Below are 23,207 nucleotides of genomic sequence, written 5' to 3' on the forward strand. Positions count from 1 at the left end.
GTGAAAGATCATTGAGGGTCAGCAGGAATGTGGAGTTGAGATTACAATCAGATCAGCCATGACCTTATTGGACGGTGGAACAGACCCGAGGGACCAAATGGCCTAATCCCGCTCCTAGTTCATATGTTCGAATGATTTGTAAGAATATTTTTTCTGCTTGTAAAACAAAAACGCCCATGGACTTTAACTGGTGCATTTCCATTTACAAAATACAATCCGTCAGAGTGCAGTAACTAAGTACCTTCCTTCCTTTAAGTTGGTGTATTACATTTAATATAAAATTGGACTCGAGACATCAACTCTATTTCTCTTTCTACAGATGCTACCAAACCCTTTTCCAGCATTTTCTGATTTCATTTCAGATTTCTAGCATCCGCAGTAATGTTTTTTTTAAATTTCACTGTTGTACATGTTTGTTCCGTACACCCCAGGTTTCACTCTGAGACTCCTGACTAAGACAAAAAACAACAAGGGGTGACCTAACCCAGTATGGCATTCAGCAAGGTCACTCCAATGACCAAGTCACCTTGCCTGTTACTGACTCCTTGCACATCTCTAAAAAGTTGGAAAGGGTCCAGCACCCCTCACTTCAAGACAGGTTGCATGTAATAACATCTTCAATCTAAGCTACGCCAACAGATATCTATCTGGCTTCATTTATAATGCAGCTGACAATTCATTTTGCCCTCTTTCATCAACTCAGCAGCTTCACAGGCCGGTTGCTCCTTCAATGGCCTCTACCACTCATTATCCCAATCCCATCACTTCACTCATTATTTAATTTGTCAACCTCTCCCCGATACATAACCTTCATCGTGTCTACTCCATTAGTTTTACTCTTGTCCCTGACAAGCCCCTCTCCCCTTATGTTGGAATGAAGATTTATTGTAATTTTCTCTCCAAGCTTTCCCAGAATCACTGGCACCAACATGATGGCCCGATTCTCTTCACCTGCCTACCTATTCTTTGCGACCTTAGTGCTACGCTATAGTATGGTCCTTGACATTACAACTAAATGACAAGAAAAATTGAAATGTTCCATTTTTGTCCCTCTCCCATCTGACAGAATACAGCCAACTATTTAACAGATGGTTAATTTGGAGAAAGCAGCTATTTTAAAGTTAAATCATAATTAAATAGGTGGCTTGGATAATCATGGTGGCATACTGGTATTGTCACTGAACTTGTAGTTCAGAGACCCACGGTAATGCTCTGGGGGCCCTAGTTCAAATCCCACCAAGGCAGATGTTGGAATTTGAATTCAATTGAAAATCTGGAATGAAAAGTCTAACAGTGACCATGAAACCACTGTCAATTGTTGTAAAAACCCATCTGGTTCATTAATGCCCTTTAAGGAAGGAAACCTGTCATCCTTACCAGGTCTGGCCTACAGGTGACTCCAGATCCATAGCAATGTGGTTGACTCTTAACTGCCTAGCAAGCCACTCAGCTCAAGGGCATTTAGGGATGGGCAATAAATGCCGGTCTTGCTAGTAACGCCCATATCCCATGAAAGAATAAAATAAATTCTACAATACACCCCACATTCAAATTTGTGCAACTTTTAACTATCATCACTTAAAAGGGAAAATTGGCCAGTTGGGTGTCAAGTCCCCTCTGGATAATTTTCTACTATGAATTCTGATGGCAGCAAGTGTGAAAGATTTCACACCCAGATCACTTTCCGGGACTTCAAATTGTGGTTCCACAGATTACATTTTTCATGTCACTTCAAAAAGAAAAGTAGGAAAATAAGACTTTAAAAAAAAAGCTAATTTAAGAGTAAATCATGGAACAATGAGACAATCAACGAAGATCCAAGGTAAGGCACAAACACACAACATTGCCAAAATAAAGATACATTCTAAGCTACAGAGCAAGCTTCACAAAGCTCTCTCTACACTTATGGAGCATCTACTTCAGTAAGGCACGGAGCACTAGTGGATCATGAACAACGGAGGCTGTAATGTGTACATCGGAACTACAAAGGGAAAGTGTGAGATTGGGTGGGGTGGGGGTGACACAACACTGGGTGGGGATCCTAAGGCATCGCTAATTTGCCATGTCTCTGTGCTGGTTACCAACCATGATGCTTTGGAATTTTCAGAACGTGACAAATGGGCAGAGGATGCAAAAGAAATGCTGGCAGCTGGTCGGCGCTGTCGATGAATGAGCCGGCAGCGGATGTGACAAATGTGTTGGCGTTCTGAGAGAGGGCATCAAGCAACTGTACATTTACATAGCCAGACATCAGATATCTAATCAACTCAATCTTTCGCTCATGGTCTGAAATGGAAAAGAAACCAAGGGCATGGATGGTGCAGAGGGCAAAGGGTAGAGGGGGGGGTGGGGGGGGGGGGGGGGGGGAGAGAAGAAATAAAAAGAAAGAAAAGTTTAACATGCAAAAAAAAGTATAAAAAATATTTTGGTTTACAAGTCTTGATATTAATTATAACCTGTTCTTCTTCTTTGAAACTCAAACCTTTCTTGGGAATAATTCCAAAACAATTCCATATCTTGAAGCGGGTATTTAATAACATTAAATGAATATCAAACTTCCTTTCCTTCGCTGCTTTAGGGACCTGTTCATCTAAACGACCATTTCTTTATGTTTGTGTGAATATATTTCTACAGTTAACCCACTGAAATTCACTCTCCTATTGACGAGAATTGAAGACTCGAGCTGACAGCTGCATATTTTACAAAGTATTACATTCTATTCTGAAAATTAAATCCCACATGTAGCTTCATTAATTGCTGCAAGTTGGGAAAGAGATCAACACAAAATTACAGGAGAATGATTCAAAAAAGAGATAAAGATCAAAATATTACAAAAAAGGAAAATAATACGCCTGCGTTAGACTATATTCTTACTGAAAATGTTGGTATAGCCCCAGGGTACAAATGTGGGGTCCAACTGTGAACAATAACATGACCAAAAAGTTTGATCTATGCTGGAGGAGCAAAGTACAGGTTGGTAAGAAAGGGTAAACGAGTGTTGTCGAGGGGAATGGGCAGCATGAGAGAGAGATTAGACATCACTGACATTACATAAAGTGACCACATCTAATACACATCAACAAAAGGTGCTTCTATACAGACTCACCTGGCTTTGAAAGAGGCATTGGAGGAGGGAAATACTTGCGAGCTGGTTGTGGTGGACTGTGGGCAAAAAACGATAGAAAAGGTGAATTTATTCATCTTCTAACCCTGAGCAATGTTTTCAAAACTAAAAATCAAAAAGTACATAAATCCAAGAATGCACAATTGGGGTGGCAGTTGGCACAGTGGTTAGCACTGCTGCCTCATGGCGCAGGTTCAATTCCCGCTTGGGTCACTGTCTGTACAGAGTCTGTACATTCTCCCCGTGTCTGCGTGGGTTTCCTCCGGGTGCTCCGGTTTCCTCCCACAATCTGAAAGACGTGCTGGTTAAGTGCATTGGCCATTGCTAAATTCTCCCTCAGTGTACCTGAACAGGTGCCAGAGTGTGGCGACTAGGGGATTTTCATAGTAACTTCATTGCTGTGTGAATGTAAGCCTACTCGTGACACTAATAAATAAAATAAATTGGGTAGAGAGACCAGTGAACTGACATCCTCTTTTAACTGTACTTTATTCTCTCTCCCCTTTCCCATACATTGTGGTTTGATTTTGGAGAACATGTTCGTGCATATTCTCCTCGGGTGTGAGATTACTGTACAACAGGGGATATGATAGCACAGTGGGTTGTGTTGACGGACCGGTGGTCCAGAGGCCTGGAATAATAAACTAGATTCAAGCTCGGATCTCACCACCACATCCACTGAGAAACTTGCATTAATTTCATTAAATACAGAACAAAAAGCTGAAATCATACTGGCGAGATCGGAATCCATTTGATTCACTCCTACTCCTCCCTAAATTATATGCGACTCCAAAGCAACAGCAGTCCGGTTGGCTCTGAACTGTCCTCTGGCGTGGTCTAAGGTCACTCAGCTGGAACCAAGGTGGTGACTCATTCCAAGCTTTTTAGGGGAAATTAGGGATGGGCAATAAACTCTGGCTTTGCGAGCATTCCATGAGTGAAGAAAGGAAAATAACTGTCCAATATTTTACCCATGAATTAGACAGCTGATTACCTTGCATTAAATTAGTAACCAGTACACGGCAGTAAATAAGGTTGGACAAACACTTAGAAGAATTGTTCTGTGTTTTGCCTCCTCCCCTATTTTGTTTGCTTGGAAATAATAGCCAAGGTATTTAACGTATTGTATCCAGTCCTCCACGGAGGATCAAATGGATCCATTCGCCCAAAGGGAGGCATTCTGGTGAGTACTACTTTTTCCCCAGACTTCGATTAAAGCAGGATACTCACAGGTGTCAGGCCAAAGGCAGAGTCAGGATAATTTATCCTCGTCACCAGAGGTAAAGATGCACTTTCACAGACTTCATTAGCAAACACAATAGGTATTTATTAATAGGAATTGCACAACAGCCTCAAGGCTGTAGTCAGCTCCCAAAATGCCTCTTTGCCTCAGAGCTGCTCTCACCTTGGGTTTGATTCCACACACTCATGATAGCTCGCCCAGGCCATGTGACCCTTACTCTGCTGTGTTGCCCTTCAAGGGACAATCACCACAGAGGCCCACATTCCGTGAAAGGATTTTTAAAAAAGCTACAGAGTTGAGGGAAGGTAGAGGCATGTAGACACGTAGACAGGGACGAAAGGATTGCTTTCATCCAATCCTTGTTGAGCTAATTCAATTACTTACATCAAAACGTTCAAAGCTTTTTCCAATTCCCTGTGTTGACTTTACCTCTTAAAATCTTGTCCTTGGTAATGGTAAGGATGTTGCTGATAGTGTCCAAAGACTTCAAATACAATTGGCTTCAGCTTGATGTATTCTACAAATGATTCCGTTACTTCGACAGCAACCTAAATGAACAATGGAGGCCATTTTAAGGAAGACTTTTAAAATTTGGATATGTAACTGGTGAAATGTTTGCTCAAGTGTTTGCAAAATAAAAAACATTGCTGTCTCATACTCACGTTCTGCACATGGTAAAAGCCAAGGGGCGTACCCCGACCGCTGTTCTTTAGGGGTTCAGTCGAGAAGGCCTCGTCATGGCGATGCCGGAAGCTGGTAACAAACAAATGTATCCAATTACAATGTAGCCAACACCTCAGTTGAAACGCTGAGTGTGGAGATTTGACACAAGCACATTAAGATGTCCGACATTGCTCTTAGCAATTTCAACATGGCTGAAAAAGGAGACACATTTCGGTCTCTCACTTGTCAGGACAAATGCAAGAATGCGAAATTTCAAACTATCACGATGATTTACCCAACTGAAAAGGGGTGCCGATGATTTGGCAAGATTGTGATTGGTTTGATTTGATTTATTATTGTCACATGTATTGGGATACGGTGAGAAGTATTGTTTCTTGTGCACTATACAGACAAAGCATACCGTTCATAGAGAAGGAAAGGAGAGAGTGCAGAATGTAGTGTTACAGTCATAGCTAGGGTGTAGAGAAAGATCAATTTAACGCGAGATAGGTCCATTCAAAAGTCTGACAGCAGCAGGGAAGAAGCTGTTCTCGAGTCAGTTGGTACGTGACCTCAGACTTTTGTACTTTTTTCCCCGATAGAAGAAGGTGGGAGAGAGAATGTTCGGGGCGCGTGGGGTTGGCTCAGCTGTTTCCGTGGAGAAAGCAACAGGAAACTGCAAACTCCCGAATAATTCAAAAAAGATTCAAGGGTAGAACGTATACTTTTGGTTTGTAGAGAGAGTGGATCCCTGTGTATGAACGCATATTGCGTTGAGCAAGCGCGGATGATCGCTGAGACCATTTGAAATTTGGTATTCTTGAATTTGTCCTGATGAGTGCAAAATGAAAAACTTCGGCAACCTGTCTTCCATTTCAGCAATGTTCATGTTCTGTTCCACCAAGCAACTGTTAGTAACAATTTCTAACTCCAGTTCCTGATTTGTACAAGAACAGCCAGATATGTTAAAGCCATGTATAAATTATTATCAGCTTTCAGCATTGAATGATGGTAGTGCAGTGGGTATTTCAGTACGGTGGTTATTACGCTGCACTCTCGATTCTGATGAAGGGTCATAAACCTGAAACACTAACTCTGTTCCTGTCCACTGATGCTGCCAGAGCTGCCGCGTATTCCCAGCACCCTCTGGTTTTTATTCAATGAAGGTTAAGTTCTCGGAAAAACACCGGAGGAGTCACAAGAAGCTCATGGCAGTGTGAATTCATTAATGTTCTCTGGAGAAGGAAATCTGCCACCCTACCCAGTTTGGTTTGGGTACAACTCCATCCTATCCTACAGGCTTTAATACTTTCTCAAGCGACTGAGCAAGCTACACAGTTGTAACGCCAGCCTGCATTTATATAGTGCCTTTCTCGACAACTAGATGTCTCAACGTGCTTTACGGTAAATGAATGACTTTCAAAGTGTAGCCACTGTTATTTCTTATTATTTAATGGGGTGTGGCTGAGCCAGCATTTATTGCCCTTGCACTATGGCCCTGGAGACGGTGGTGGTGGGCAGCCAGCGTGAACCACTAGGGACAAAGTAGAAATGGTCAAGGGCTTAAAGTTTTTAGGTGTCCAGATCATCAACAACCTGTCCTGGTCCCCCCCATGCCGACACTATAGTTAAGAAAACCCACCAAAGCCTCTACTTTCTCAGAAGACTAAGGAAATTTGGCATGTCAGCTACGACTCTCACCAACCTTTACAGATGCACCATAGAAAGCATTCTTTCGGGTTGTATCACAGCTTGGTATGGCTCCTGCTCTGCCCAAGACCGCAAGAAACTACAAAGATGTAGCCCAATCCATCACACAAACCAGCCTCCCATCCATTGACTCTGTCTACACTTCCTGCTGCCTCGGCGAAGCAGCCAGCATAATTAAGAACCTCACGCACCCCGGACATTCTCTCTTCCACCTTCTTCCGTCAGGAAAAAGATACAGAAGTCTGAGGTCACATACCAACCGACTCAAGAACAGCTTCTTCCCCTGCAGCTGTCAGACTTTTGAATGGGGACCTACCTCGCATTAAGTTGATCTTTCTCTACACCCTAGCTATGACTGTAACACTACATTCTGCACTCTCTCCTTTCTTTCTCTATGAACAGTATGCTTTGATTGTATAGCGCGCAGGAAACAATACTTTTCACTGTATGTAAATTCATGTGACAATAATAAATCAAATCATATCAGTTCCACAGTGCAGATATGTTTGATACAACTGAGTGGCTTGCTAAGCCATTCCAGAGTCAGTTGCTGTGGTAAAGATGACAGATTCTCTGCCCTAAGGGGGGGTTCAGTGAAACTAGCTGGGTTTTTACAATAATCAACGATGCTTCCATGGTTATCGTTAAGACTTTTAATTCCAGGTATTTATTGAACTTGAATTCAGGTTTCGAATCCCTGGGTCTCTACATTACTAATCCACTGACAATACCACTATCTTCCCTTAAACTTGTCGGAAAATAAACTGGATTGTAAGCTTCTCGGATTCTGCCGGTGTTAGAGTAATTTCTGAAATTACTATTCCAGCTGGCTTTTCCCTCACTGTGTGAAACTACACGAAGGAGGAATGTCAGTCCCAAAACACTAAAGATGATCCACAATCTACACTTGAAAACGTCAAACTCCAGTCTCAAATAATTTAACCAATGTCACAAAACTGTGAAATCTACCAGAAAAATTTAAGCACTTTGCGTTTTGCTCCCAATTAGTGGACGGCTGATACTGAAGGAATTATTTGGTTCAGTGGCAGAGTTTGCAAACTCCTGGTAGGGCCACTAGATGGAGCAGTTCACTCTGGTAGAGGAATAACCTTGATCTGGGAGAAGAGAAATCTAACTGGACCCATTGGCAACCGCAGACATTTAAACTATTGATCTGTATTCAACAGCCGGAGAGAGGGGGAGGAAGCGGGCGGAGAGAGAGAGAGAGAGGGGCGGGGAAAGGCAGCACAGAGAGAGGGGAAGGGAGCAGAGAAAAGGTGGGGGAAGGTGGAAAAGAGAGATAGAGAGAAAGAAAGAGAGAGAGAGGGGAGGGAAGGGGGAGAGAGAGAGAGAGAGAGAGAGAAAGGGGGAAAGAGAGAGAGAGGGGGAAAGGGGGAAGAGAGAAAGAGAGAGAGAGAGAGGGAGGGGCGGGGAAAGGCAGCACAGAGAGAGGGGAAGGGAGCAGAGAGAAGGTGGGGGAAGGAGGAAAGAGAGAGAGAGGGGGAAGGGGGAGCGAGAGAGAGAGAGGGGGAAAGGGGGAAGAGAGAGAGGGGGGAAAGGGGGAAGAGAGAGAGAGGGGGAAAGGGGGAAGAGAGAGAGAGGGGGAAAGGGGGAAGAGAGAGAGGGAGAGAGAGGGGGAAAGGGGGCGAGAGAGAGAGGGAAAGGGGGCGAGAGAGAGAGAGACAGAGGGAAAGGGGGAGCGAGGGAGAGAGAGGGAAAGGGGGAGCGAGAGAGAGAGAGAAAGAGAGAGGGAAAGGGGGATGTGGGCAAGAGGATGGAGGGTGGTTTAAAAAAGTGGGAGAAAAGAAGCGCATGTGTTTGTTGCGTCAGAACTGTGGTGTAGAAGAATAGAAACTGAATTAAAATTTTTATCAGTCTTTAAACAAAGCTAGGTGACTATTTTAATTCTACTTAAATTATTTCTTCCAGCCTACACCTCAGCTGCTATTTTAGGAAATAGTGAGAATAAAAATACTAGCGTACATACTTAAAAATACATCATCAGCCACTTAATGCAGTAACCTCAAATAGCAGAATAACAGCTTGCTCACCAGCGAGGATATAAAAAAAACTCGACAGTGCATCATCACTTTGAAACTAAGAAAATCTTGATGAAATATTACCTGTTATTAACCATCGGACAATCTGAGATGTGTTTGTGACGGTACTTCCCAGACCATTAAGCATGGGTGTAAATCGCAAAGCACAAAAATTGCAGGTAAGTTACTTACTTGAACTGACAGAAGATGTCTGCGTATTCTGGTGGGATCCCACTGGCTTGTAGCACCGTGACCCGGAAAGTAAAAACGCTGCCAATTTTCAGGTGTTCACCAACATCGTCAGAAATTCCCTCCAGGGATAGTTTGGGGTCCAACTCCGTGCCCGACTTAAAATCTGTCATTCAAAAGACCCCGAATTAATCGAACAACCACACCCGACCACAATTTAAACCATTCAGCTCACGAACACACTGCAACAGGTTAATAACCTCCTCTCGGTGAAGCCTAGGACTCGTCTCTCGAGAGGATTCAATGTGTCACTTAACCTTCATTTTTAATAATTCATCAGCAAAATCAAACAAAGGTCACTCTCCGAAGAGAAGGTGTAGGAGGCGCAGCTTCGTTGAATCTTGTGTGACTAAGAACTGAATCAACTCAACCATGGTACATTTTCCTCTACATATAGGAACATAGGAATTAGGAGCAGATGTAGGCAAATGCAGCCCTTCGAGCCTGCTCCGCCATTCAATCTGATCATGGCTGATCCTGGTCTCAAATCCACCTCCCTTATCCCCCCTTTTATTAAAATTAGAAATATATCTATCTCCCTCTTGAAACCATTCAATGATTCAGACTCCACCGCGCGATGGGGCAGCGAGTTCCACAAATTCACCACCCTCTGCGAGAAGTAGTTTCTCCTCATCTCAGTTTTAAATCTATCGCCTCTCAGCCTATCCCTGTGACCTCTTGTTCGAGATTGCCCCACAAGAGGAAACATTTGGTCTACATTTACTCTATCAATCCCTTTAAAAATATTTACATGTTCAAAAGGCTAATTTTTTTTAAAAAATTCATTCGTGGGACATGGGTGTCACTGGCTGGGCCAGCATTTATTGCCCATCCCTAGTTGCCCTTGTTCAGAGAGCAGTTGAGAGTCAACCACATTGCTGTGGCTCTGGAGTCACATGTAGTCCAGACCGGGTAAGGATGGCAGATTTCCTTCCCTAAAGGACGCTAGCGAACCAGATAGGGTTTTTCCAACAATCGACAATGGTTTCATAGTCACCAGTAGATTCTTAATTCCAGATATTTTTTTGTTGAATTCAAATTCCACCATCTGCTGTGGACAGGATTCGAACCCCGGTCCCCAGAACATTAGCTGAGTTTCTGGATTATATCACTAGGCCATCGCCTCCCCTATAAAATTAAGATGCTAGTCCATTCCGGTAGACAAAAAAAATGGAATTTTACTGTATTCCAATTCTAACATTTGTAAATCCCTTTGGATATATTACTTGTGAATTCACGTTCACGTTGGTGCACATGGAGGACAAAATTTCAATAGCAACTTTCATTGCAAAGTTAAAAAGATTTGATTTGGGCTAAGTTCTGCAAAAAGATTTTTAAGCAAACTGTGTTCAGTCCATTATTCTTAATAGGATTTCTACAAAATCCTCAACAGTAAGATTTATACAGCAGCTTATACTCTGATTTCTATGACTAAACTCTGACAAGACTGTACAGTGTCACTATTGAAGTGGCTTTACTTTCTGGATTACACTGAACGCAATCAAGAGGTTCAAGTGAACTCATTTGTACATCCAATGTAATCTTATTACACTCTGATTCAATCGGCTAAAGCAATCGCCGCTGCCCATAACGCCAATGTTGTTTCAAGCCAATTCTAAATAATTTACCCAGTTCGTTAATTCTGTTCAACTCCTCCGACGGGGTGATGACCTCCGTACTCTGACCCTGCCCTTCCACAATCCTAAGTTCCTCCAGCGACAGCCCGGAACGCGACATTACTATGGAGGAAACGTCACTCTGTGAACAGGAGAACAGAGAACAAAATGAAGACCGTAACAATAGCCCAGGCTTGTGCCAATTCAGAAACATAAATCCGTGGCGGTGGCTCAGGTTCAGCAAAGCTGCTCTGTACCTCTCTGAAGCTCTCATCATCGAATGAGATTTTAGCAGTGCCGGACTGGCGCACACCGGATCCATAGTCTGGTGCCTCCTCATCAGCTGGACAAGAGATAGAGATTCAGCATGAAATCCAAACAAATCTGAGTTAAGCACAGACTCTGCTACAAAATGGCAGGACTAGAATATTATAGTCAACACGGAGGACAGGATTTCAAAAGGAGAATTTTTTTTTACGATTAGACAACTCCATCACACAAGAAGTTAAATAATAGAATCCCCACAGTGCAGAAGGAGGCCACTTGGCCCATCAAGTCTGCACCGACCACAATCCCACCCAGGCCCCATTCCCGCAACCCCACGCATTCACCCATCTAATCCCCCTGACACTAAGGGTCAATTTAGCATGGCCAATCAACCTAACCCCGCACATCTTTGGACTGTGGGAGGAAACCGGAGCACCCGGAGGAAACCCACGCAGACATGGGGAGAACGTGCAAACTGCACACAGACAGTGTCCCAAGGTTGGAATTGAACCTGGGACCCTGGCGCTGTGAGGCAGCAGTGCTAGCCACTCTGCCACCCAAAGTTCTTTCCAATTCAAGCAAACAGAATTGGACGGGCACCAAATCGCAGAAAGAATTAAAATTATTTTATGGTGGATAAACGGAACACGGTGGCACAGTGGTTAGCACTGCTGCTTCACAGCGCCAGGGACCCGGGTTCAATTTCCGGCTTGGGTCACTGTCTGTGTGGAGTCTGCACGTTCTCCCAGTGCCTGTGTGGGTTTCCTTCGGGTGCTCCAGTTTCCTCCCACATTTCTGAAAGACGTGCTGGTTAGGGTGCATTGACCCGAACAGGTGCCAGAGTGTGGCGACCAGGGGAATTTCACAGTAACTTCATTGCAGTGTTAATGCAAGCCTTACTTGTGGCACTAATAAATGAACTTTACTTTATCTATCAACCTCCACAAACACGTTACGTCTCCAAGACATAATAAAGGCCTAATTGAAGCCTCGTGCTACCCCTGGGTTATTAACAATACTGCATCTCGGTCTTGGGAAAAACAATCAATTCATGAAAACCCACCTGTGATAGCCTGTACACCCACTCGGAGGAAACCTCGCACCTCACCCTTCTCACTAACAATGGCAATTTTATGAACCAGGGGTACTGGGTACAGCAAATTGCTGAGGTAGACAAATGCTCTGTGAACAAAAAGAAGAGAGACACAAAACTATAATTTAGCTAAACGCTTGTAAGTTGCATAAATGTTGGCAACAGCTGACAGTAGGGATGTGCAGATATCTTCAGAATGTGTCCTTTTTTGGAAACTGGGACAATTGGGTTCAACTAAATGGAATCAATAATAAATATTATTATAGTATAAAATTCCAATAAATTGTTACTTTCTACAGCAGGAAACATAATCCAAGCAAATTTCTAGTCATAGGTGTACACAGTTTCGGGTTTAACAGTGTGATAGTATGCAGCGAAGACAATATCTCAGCTGTTTATTAAATAACTTGAGATGTTACAGGGAAAATGTCTCACTGAATCAAATGCGTGTTTTAGTTTTGAGAGAGCCCAGCTTTGAGGGTCGTCAATTTTAGTGACTTGATTGTTTTTTTAAAGAGATAGTGATAGTTACAAAATACTTTTTAAAAAACAGGCATTTTCATTTCAAGCCTGAATTTGACCTAATTTCACAATCTGAATATGAAGATGGCGCTTCCTATTCAGGATAATTGAACCTGGTTGCAAGCTTTCCTTAATCATATTAAATTACCCAAAGCTTTAGTTCAAATCTGTTCTGATTTGATTTGGCAAGTTTTATATGTTTACCAATTTATGAACCTCTGGTTTACCTCTGATAGTTCTGAGGGACATAAATTATCTCCATAAACCACTGCAATTCAAAATTAACATGACTGTCTTGCTACGACAAGTCAGCAGCAAAGCACAGATAACAATTCCTCTACCATTGCTATCAGATATCTCAAACACCCATAATTAGGCAGCAACTTATCCAATTCAATAGAATCAAATTTTTTTTCATTCACTCATGGGACATGGGCGTCGCTGGCTGGCCAGCATTTATTGCCCATCCTGAGTTGTCCTTGAACTGAGTTGGGGCTTGCTAGGTCATTTCAGAGGGCAGTTGAGAGTCAAACACATTGCTGTGGCTCTGGAGTCACATGTAGGCCAGACCAGGTAAAGATAGCAGATTTCCTTCCCTAAAGGACATTGGTGAACCTAATGGGTTTTTCCAACAATCGGCAATGGTTTCAGGGTCATCAGTAGATTCTTAATTCCAGGTTTTTTTATGATTCAAATTCCACCATCTGCCGTGGCAGGATTCGAACCCGGGTCCCCAGCACATTAGCCGAATTTCTGGATTAATAGTCTAGCGATAATACCACTAGGCCATCGCCTCCCCAGTTGCTGATTTGCTAAATGTCATTGATTATCTCTCTGTCCCACTCCTGCTCAACTAACTCAAGTAAACTGGAAAACACAATCAGACCATTCCTATCACGTCAAAAATAGCCAAAGGTTTTATTTTCTGCATTTTAATTTAGAAACAGACTTCAGAACCTACAAAAAAAAAGGACTCTTAAAATAACACGTGGTGACACTTCAGGCAACACTAGTTCATCTTAAAATGGGATGTCTGCAAAGCCCTACTGTTCAGATAGACAGTCTAGACAACGGTAATTACAACTACGGTCTGTTACACCACCCTTCCCACCCAACCATGGTGGCCAATGCTTCAAATGTACTCGTTTACCAACAACATATCTTCCAACTGGGTGAGAGAGAGAGAGAGAGAGAAAAGAGGATGATGCTGTAAAAATGAAAACTAAACGTGAAAAAAATGAGTCGTAACCAGACTGAAGTAAACATTTAAAAAATTATAAAAACAGGAAAAATATGGCAAACGGCTAAACACTATGAGGGTTAAAAATAACAAGACAAAGAAAGACCCGAAACGGAACGAAAAAAAACAACACATGTGCCTTATTCAGTCTGCTTTGAGCCAGTAACCGCTCTCTACTACAAAAGGTTACTGGGGAAAACATAAAACAAGCAAAACAGCGCTAATGTTTACATATTTGAATATAATCAGAAACAATCCAAAAGGTTGGCGGGAATAATTAGTATCAGTTGCAGCATTAATCAGCACAACTATACTTTTAGTAAGGAATGGCAAAAAAAAGAACCGAAATAATAATACAACAACTGCAGTCTCTTAAGTAATCGAAACATGTATTCCCACTGACGATCAATCTTAGCATTTATTTTGCAGGACTAGCTGGAAGCCCCAAGGACCCTTTGTCATCTATGAAATGCCAACAGATATTTAGAATGCAGTCATGTCATTTATTCTACCTTGTACTCATTCCCACACAGGCAAGCATATTTCCCTCCCCCCGCAACTTTTTGTTTTTAGGAAGAGCAAACGAGAAAAATATTTGGGGGGGTGGGGGAAGAGGGAAAAAAGTGCTGAGGACTCTCAAGACGGCCAGCGGAACAAGGTCACTCTTATCAGACACAGTTTGAAATTCAGTATCAAGGCCTACCCTCAATGTGCCTTTCTTTAAGCAGACTGAAGAGGTTAAAACAATATCAGCAGTAAGATTGGTGAGGTAAAAAAATGGCATGTTGACAAAACAAATTCCAAACAAAACAACCGTCCAAATAAAACTCTGAACCAAAGTAAAAGTTACAGCCAAATAGTAAGGGAATGTTGTATTAGGAACACGCAAATATGCAGTTTGAGGACACCAGACAGAATTATTATTTTTTAAATTAATCTAAAGCGTGAAATTGTCTCACAGTCCCAGCATGCCATGGGAGACAGTTGATGGGACGAGCTCTTTTAGTGATGGAAGTAAATTCGATGGAATATTCACACAGCAGATCTTGCTTATTATACTGCGCATCACCTTGAGCATTCCAAAACCCTGGAACCATCCATTCTGGGATTTCTCTCCTGGCTCAGATCACAAGACATTGCAGACTGTGGAATATAACTGCACGGTCATAACTAAAGGGAAATAATAGTGCAATTAAGATCGACTGGTTTGGCGCAGGTTGGCAAAGCGAGGCCGGAGAGACATTGCAGCACAGAAGGCAGCCATTTGGCCCCATCAAGTCTATGCCGGCTCTCCGTAAAGTAATCCAGTCAGTCCATTCCCCATCACCTCCACTTTATCCCTCAATTTATTTCCCTCGAGCGCCCAGCCTATTTAATTTTGAAATTATTGTCTCTGCTTCCTCCCCACCCTCACAGACAGTGAATGCCATATACTTTGTAGAAGGTTTTCCTTCACGTCCCTCCCCGGGTCTCTTTCCCAAAACCTTAAATCTGGGTCCCCCAAGTCTTTGTACCATCAGATAATCATAGAATCCCAACAGTGCAGAAGGAGGACATTCGGCCCATCGAGTCTGCACCGGCCCTCTGCCCGGCCCCATCGCAGTGACCCCACTCATTTATCCCACTAATCCATCTAATCTATACATCTTTGGACACCAAGGGGCAATTAAGCATGGCCAATCTACCTAACCTGTACAACTTTGGAGTGTGGGAAGAAACCGGAGCAGCTGGAGGAAACTGACACAGGGAGAAAGTGCAAACTCCGTACAGACAGTCACCCAAGGCCAGAATTGAACCCAGGCCCCTGGCACTGAGGCAGCAGTGCCAATCACCATGCCGCCCCTATAATGGGAAGAGCTTATCTTTGTTTATTTTAGCTAAACCTATCATAATCTTGTAAACCTCCATTAAGTCTCCCCTCTCAAATCTCCTGTCCTCCAAGAAGAATAACTCCAGCTTCTCCAACATAACCTTGCGGTTAAAATTTCTCATCCCTGGAGCCATTCTGGGAAATTTCCCCCATGCACCCTCCCAAGGACCCTCACATCCCTCCAAAAAAAGTGTGTGGTAACCAGGAGTTATCTCAGACCTTGGTCTAACGTAATATACTTCCTGCAAATCTGTTTAACCTTCCTTACTTTTATAACCTCCCCTGTTCTACACCTTCCACTTTATGTTCTTGCCGGAGTTGGAACTAAAATGGCGAAGATGAGGTTTGGATCTTGTAAAAACCAATTAACCAATAAATACACGCTTGGTATAAATTTGCCTGGCAAAATTGGATATGATAATAAGAAAGGTATGCTGTATAAATTTACAACAGAATAACACTTCATTTTCTCATTCATTGGCTCATAAGTTCATGTAAATTCCTCATATCCAATCTGGTTTCACTTACTGTACCGTGTATACACAGTTACTGAGTTTAGCTCATGGAGTTAGGTGCAAGATTCATACATCTAACATCTGGTTTGTGCCAAATAGTCAGATAAATGCTTGACAGCAGCAACATGGCAACCGAAAAGGTTTTCCCCGTTTACCCTGAGTAGGGTCGATACAACAACTCTTCACATCCTGCAGCTGGTACTCTTATTGCTGCACGATATCAGACAGTTTTTAAAAAAAGTTTATGTTTTATTTCCAACTAACCACTGCTGGCATCGGTGCTTGCATGTTCAGGTAGGACGAGCCTGGGTCACATGCCATCAAAAGCACCGCGTGTTAGTTGAAGCCAGAGGGGACTTTGGACCACAAGGAGATATCTATACAAAGACTTAGTGCCCAGTGAAAGATACACACACTGCCTAAATCCAGTTTCAGCAGCAGTACAGTGCAGGTCAGAACTCTATTTAATCAGGATTTAAACATCTGCAACTGGATAACACAGCTGTACATCCACAAACGATATACCAGCAAGGACAATTTCACAAACCTATTTCATCCAGTGGTACAGAAGCCTGCGATCAGCTCAGCTTTAGTTACCGGGATTGGTGGGGGAGGGTAATAGGTCCGAAGATAAAATTAATAAATTTCACAACATGAATGCAGTGTGCATTACATTCCTCGTGTTGGAAAGACGTTTTCCCAATAATAGCTTCCCAATTTACTGCACCCGAGAGTCATTATTCTGACCCGCAGTGGTGATAGCATCCTCAGTACCAGAATACAATTTGAGATTTGGCCAGCTTAAGGCAGTTGATAAATCCTCTAATCTTATTCCAGAACGGCCGCTGACAGGAATTTATGACAGGATCAGTTGGACTTATTTTGAAATCAATGTTAGAAGTCCTCGCTAGGGAACACCCAAGTCAATTTACAAATGAACGGTTAGAATCATAGAATCACTACAGTGCCATTCAGCCCATCTGACAGAGTATCTTACCCAGACCCTATCCACCACCCTATCCATGTAACCGCACATATTTCCCATGATCAATCCACCTAACCTACACATCTTGGGACACTAAGGGGCAATTTAGCACGGCCAATCCGCCTAACCTACATTGGACACTAAGGGGCAATTTAGCATGGCCAATCCACCTAACCTACACATCTTTAAACACGAAGGGGCAATTTATCATGGCCAATCCACCTAACCTGCACATTTCCAGACTTTGGAAATCTTTGGGGGCAATTATGATTTTTTAAGTGAAGCTGATTCATTTTCAAAAAACCTTAATTCCATGAGCTAAACAGTGCGACAGAAAAAGGCTTTGCGTACATGGTTAAATACAGAGAGGTTTAGTTGCCACAAATTGTAGGGCTTTAATGAAAAGAGCTAGTCCCTTCCCACTGTTCTCCGAAAAACCTCACCAACCTTCCCACTAAAATGAACCAGGGGGACCGGTCATAAAACGGATCCTGCCCATCGCCGAAGATGTCTGATCCTTCTTCATTGCCCAAGTCTGAGCTAGTATCGTCCACAAAGGCCTCTTCGTCCAGGTCCTCAATTTCGTCTTGCTGCTCATCAGCAAGCTCAGTGATGTCTGAATCTGCCGTGGAGAAGGTGGGCGAGGGCGTGCGATCGGCAAGGTGCTCATTCACACAGCCGTGGAAAATTGGGGAACTGGAGTATAGTTAAGGGCAAGAAAGGGTTATTTTCCAATGTACAAGTCCAACGCGACTCAGAGAAAAATGGGCGTTAATGATTATTTCAATCTCTTCAAGCTAGAAAGTAAAACCACATGTTTGACCAATAATATTTCACTTCCTTTAACAAACATAGAAAAGCAATAAAAAAAGCCAGAACCAAAAGTTACAAAGCACATCATAATGAAATAGATATCTTCTTATTGACATTATAAATCTCTTCTCTCAATTTAAAATAAATACATTTGTTGAGCAGGTGACGTGTGACATTAATTATTAAAAATCTTAAACAAATTATTTGACGGGATATTTTTGGCGCAGGTTTCATGTTTTGGAAAATAAACAAAGAATGACGATGGAATAGCTCCCAGCATGTTGTTAGCAAATTCAAAAATACTTTACAATCATCCAATTACTTTTGGAGCTGCTCACTTCTTATGTGGGTGAACACAGCAGGCAATTTGTGTGAGAACCCAACACAGCAATGAGATAAATGACTGGTTATTTTGTTTATAAGAGGGAGGATTCGAGAAGGGGGAGGGAAGGAGGGAGGGTGCGAGAAATGGGGTGGGAGGGTGCTAGAAGGGGAGGGAAGGAGGGAGAGTGAGAGAAGGGGAGGGAGGGAGGAGAAGGAGGCAGTCCAAAGGGAGAGACAACAGAATAGAAAGACTATACGTGATTAGGATTTGATAGTTAGGGGATAACATCTGCAATCACGATTGAAGGGGTCAGTAGGAAGATTTACCCACTCGGTGCCAGGGTAAGGAATGTCTCAATATAGCTGGAAACAAACTCAATAAGGGACAGGGGTAGAACCAGTTGAGGTGATCCATGCGTCAAAGTTTGGAGAATTTTCTCCTTTTCCCTTCCTCTGGATGTTCTCCCCTCTTTAGGGACTATAACGCATAACACCAAGAGGGTTCAATGACTAAAAAATACTGTTCTCCAGTTAAGAATTGGGAAATGTCCAAGACTCTTGCAGGTTGACTTTGCCTTCACAATGTTCCCTCTCTCGGCAGGTAGCTTACTCCAGCTTGGTGCCTTCTCCAAACAGTCCAGAGACTGGGATCACACACGCGCACACACACACCAGGTGCAGGCTGGGAAAAGTCTATCCTTGACCAGTCATGGCTCACCAAAGAAAAGTGGTCCACAGTTGTCACTCCAGTGCAATCAGACAGACCAAGGCATTTCCCAAATACATTTTTCCTCCCACACTCTAACAGGAGTTGAATGATTTTTGATGCCACACATTCTCAAAATATCCTTCCAAGTTCTGTGGATTGCTCTTAAAAATTCATTAGGGACACAAACATTTCAGCAGATGGTTGTATGTGTGTTGCTAAAGCAGCTCTGAGCTGGGAGATCGGAAACCTTAGAAGCCACTAACTCAACTTTAGCAGCTGGTTAATCCTTCTGCATCAGTAGAGGCTCAGCAAATGTCTGCTGCAAATGATAAATACCACATGGGTCTATATATGGCCCAGATATGGTGCACCTAAAGAGCACTGCATTGGGAATTCTTTCTAATACAAATATTCTTCACAAAGAGCATGTTTAATGGACTTTGAGTTTCCGATTCTATCCCTTCATTCACAATATTCCAAAAACACTTCAGAAGCTTAACATTCCCCAATGGCGAGGGATCAGAGGTGAGCTGGTAAGGTGGATACAAAACTGGCTCGGTCAAAGAAGACAGAGGGTAGCAGTGGAAGGGTGCGTTTCTGAATGGAGGACTGTGACAAGTGGTATTCCTCAGGGATCAGTGCTGGGACCTTTGCTGTTTGTATGTATATATATATATAAATGATTTGGAGGAAAATGTAACTGGATTGATTAGTAAGTTTGCGGGCGACACAAAGGTTGGTGGATTTGCGGATAGCGATGAGGACCTTCAGAGGATACAGGTCAGTTGGAGACTTGGGCGGAGAGATGGCAGATGGAGTTTAATCCGGACAAATGTGAGGTAATGCATTTAAGGTCTAACACAAATAGGAAATATACAGTAAATGGCAGAACCCTTAAGAGTATTGATAGGCAAAGGGATCTGGGTGTACAGGTACACAGGTCACTGAAAGTGGCAATGCAGGTGGAGAAGGTAGTCAAGAAGGCACACAGCATGCTTGCCTTCATCGACCGGGGTATTGAGTTTAAAAATTGGCAAGTCATGTTGCAGCTTTATAGGACCTTAGTTAGGCTGCACTTGGAATATAGTGTTCAATTCTGGTCGCCACACTACCAGGAGGATGTGGAGGCTTTGGAGAGGGTACAGAAAAGATTTACCAGGATGTTGCCTGGTATGGAGGGCATTAGCTATGAGGAGAGGTTGGATAAACTTGGTTTGTTCTCACTGGAGTGATGGAGGTTGAGGGGAGACTTGACAGAAGTCTATAAGATTATGAGGGGCATGGACAGAGTGGATAGTCAGATAGTCAGGGTGGAAGAGTCAATTACTAGGGGGCATAGGTTTAAGGTGCGAGGGGCAAGGTTTAAAGGAGATGTACGAGACAGATTTTTTACACAGAGGGTGGTGGGTGCCTGGAACTCGTTGCTGGGGGAGGTAGTGGAAGCGGATACGGTAGTGACTTTTAAGGGGCGTCTTGACAAGTACATGAATAGGACGGGAATGGAGGGATATGGTCCCTGGAAGGGTAGGGGGTTTTAGTTCTGTCGGGCAGCATGGTCAGTGCAGGCTTGGAGGGCTGAAGGGCCTGTTCCTGTGCTGTAATTTTCTTCGTTCTTTGATGTTTTATCTGTCATTCCCCCAAGCCCAACATGACAACAAGCATGATAATTCTGGAATGAATATTCCTTTTCAGCTAAAAACTAAATCACAGTCCTTGGTTCATTAAATAAGCTGCAACCTCTGCCATTGGAGTCTTTGATTTCCATTAAAGGTTGATAGATTACTGAAGGCCGCAAGATTGTTTAGCATTTTAAATTCCAATGCATCCTGGATAGATAATGCAAAAATTGCAAGCACTTGATTTGAGAATTTTTTTAAAATTCACTCATGGGACATGGGCATCGCTGGTTATGGCCAGCATTTACCATCCATCCCTAGTTGCCCTTGGAGGGCAGTTGAGAGTCAACCACATTGCTATAGCTCTGGAGTCACATGCAGGCCAGAGCAGGTAATGATTGGCAGATTTCCTTCCCTAAAAGGGCATTAGTGAGCCAGATGGGTTTTTCTGACAATCAGCAATGGTCATCAGTAGATTCTTAATTCCAGATATTTTAAATTGAACACAAATTCCACCATCTGCTGTGACAGGATTCGATCCCGGGTCCCCAGAACATTAACTGAGCTTCTGGATTAATAGTCCAGCAATGATACCACTAGGCCATCGCCTCCCCTTGCATAACAGAACAACCAATTGATATCCTAGAGTGATTACGAGGTAACCTAATTCAGGGGTCAAGTGGCTCCAGAAATGAAAAACACAAAAGTGCACCTCGACTCCTGGAAGTGAGGTTTTCCAATCACGGCCACTTGTCCACCACCATTCTTCATTTTCTTTCTAAAGCTATTCAATTATGGATCTCTAGAAGGTTCCATATCTGATCTTCAGTCAATCTCAGTCGCCATTGCAGAAGTGGAGCTGCCATTGTTCCGAGCCTTCCTTGGTTGGGATCGGGATACAGTGACCAGACTTCTAACGACTGATCTCTGCGAGACACATGCATTCACAAATCTGAAGTGAGGGCAAGTCTGGGCTATGATGTCCGTGAAGTCAAATAATCTTTCCTAAGCACAGTCAGTCCTCACACAGGAGACCAGGTGAGCATGTTGGGGGTGTGAGGTGAGGAAGGGGGGGGGGGGGCATGTTGGGGGTGTGAGGTGAGGAAGGGGGGGGGGAGAGAGCATGTTGGGGGTGTGAGGTGAGGAAGGGGGGGAGGGGGCATGTTGGGGGTGTGAGGTGAGGAAGGGGGGGAGAGCATGTTGGGGGTGTGAGGTGAGGAAGGGGGGGGCATGTTGGGGGTGTGAGGTGAGGAAGGGGGGGAGGGGGCATGTTGGGGGTGTGAGGTGAGGAAGGGGGGGAGGGGGCATGTTGGGGGTGTGAGGTGAGGAAGGGGGGGAGGGGGCATGTTGGGGGTGTGAGGTGAGGAAGGGGGGGGGCATGTTGGGGGTGTGAGGTGAGGAAGGGGGGGGGCATGTTGGGGGTGTGAGGTGAGGAAGGGGGGGGGGCATGTTGGGGGTGTGAGGTGAGGAAGGGGGGGGCATGTTGGGGGTGTGAGGTGAGGAAGGGGGGGGCATGTTGGGGGTGTGAGGTGAGGAAGGGGGGGGCATGTTGGGGGTGTGAGGTGAGGAAGGGGAGGCGGTTGGTGGACTTGAGAGAAAAATGGTGCATGTTCAAGGTGAGAGATTCTCAGTGTCATGCAATCAAAAGCATTTCTGTTTTAGGATAAAGGAAAATTACTGCAGACGCTGGAATCTGAAACCAAAAGAGAAAATGCTGGAAAATCTCAGCAGGTCTGGCAGCATCTGTAAGGAGAGAAAAGAGCTGACGTTTCGAGTCCAGATGGCCCTTTGTCAAAGCTAAAAAGGCAGAGAAAGTGGGAGATGTTTATACTGCAGGGGGAGGGAACGAAAGATGAGTCATAGCCACAAAACCAAGGGGAAAGGCTGCTAATGGCAGCCCATAGAGAGAATAGAAGGTGTGAATGGCCAAACGGCAGAGAAGCTGAAATCAGAGGGTAAACTGTGACAGAAGATGATGTGGGGGGGAGGGGGGAGATGAGTGGGAGAGGGGTAAAATTGAGAAAAAGGAGGAAAGGGGATGCAAAGTGGGAGAAAAGGTAAGGAAAGGGGGGATAAAATAAAATTTAGAAATTTAAAATAAAAAGTATAAATATCTCCCACTGTCTGTCTATGCCTTTTAGCTTTGAGAAAGGGTCACCTGGACTCGAAACATCAGTTCTTTTAGACCCTAAAACACAGCAGAATTAGGCCACTCGGCCCATCGAGTCTGCTCCGCCATTCAATCATGGCTGATATTTTTCTCATCCCCATTACCCCAATCAATCTTTTCTCTCCTTATAGATGCTGCCAGACCTGCTGAGATTTTCCAGCATTTTCTCTTTTGGTTTCTGTTTTAGGAACTGGTTGTTAGTAATTATTTCATTTAAGAAAAAGAATGTTTCCCACTCCGTCCTTTACTACAACATTAATTATGTTGCTCCGTTTCTGGATTGTTTTTGTCTACACATAGATGCGGGCATTCACTTATTACCCACCCCTGACTGCCCTCCAGAAGATGGTTAGTGACTTGCTTAACCATTTCAAAGGACAGTTAAGAGTCAACCACATTGTGTGGTCTGAAGTCGCGAGATGGCAGATTTCCTTCCCTA

The 23,207-nt window shown here is 43.6% G+C and overlaps 1 protein-coding gene across 8 annotated transcripts in view; it reads right to left on the bottom strand.

Annotated features, from left to right (window-relative positions):
• Positions 1-23,207, bottom strand: part of kif1b (kinesin family member 1B) — a 237,337-nt gene that overhangs the window by 49,162 nt on the left and 164,968 nt on the right. For all 8 annotated transcript variants that reach the window (XM_078238676.1, XM_078238673.1, XM_078238670.1 and 5 more), the window contains 7 exons: positions 11,975-12,093; positions 10,902-10,987; positions 10,657-10,786; positions 8,972-9,134; positions 5,030-5,120; positions 4,797-4,915; positions 3,107-3,162 (listed from right to left, as the gene is read on the bottom strand). In XM_078238676.1, the coding sequence (XP_078094802.1) occupies positions 3,107-3,162; positions 4,797-4,915; positions 5,030-5,120; positions 8,972-9,134; positions 10,657-10,786; positions 10,902-10,987; positions 11,975-12,093 (764 nt within the window). The remainder of the gene's footprint in view (positions 1-3,106; positions 3,163-4,796; positions 4,916-5,029; positions 5,121-8,971; positions 9,135-10,656; positions 10,787-10,901; positions 10,988-11,974; positions 12,094-23,207) is intronic.

The sequence above is a fragment of the Mustelus asterias genome, chromosome 22 (genome assembly GCF_964213995.1).
Source record: "Mustelus asterias chromosome 22, sMusAst1.hap1.1, whole genome shotgun sequence".
Classification (NCBI taxonomy): domain Eukaryota; kingdom Metazoa; phylum Chordata; class Chondrichthyes; order Carcharhiniformes; family Triakidae; genus Mustelus; species Mustelus asterias.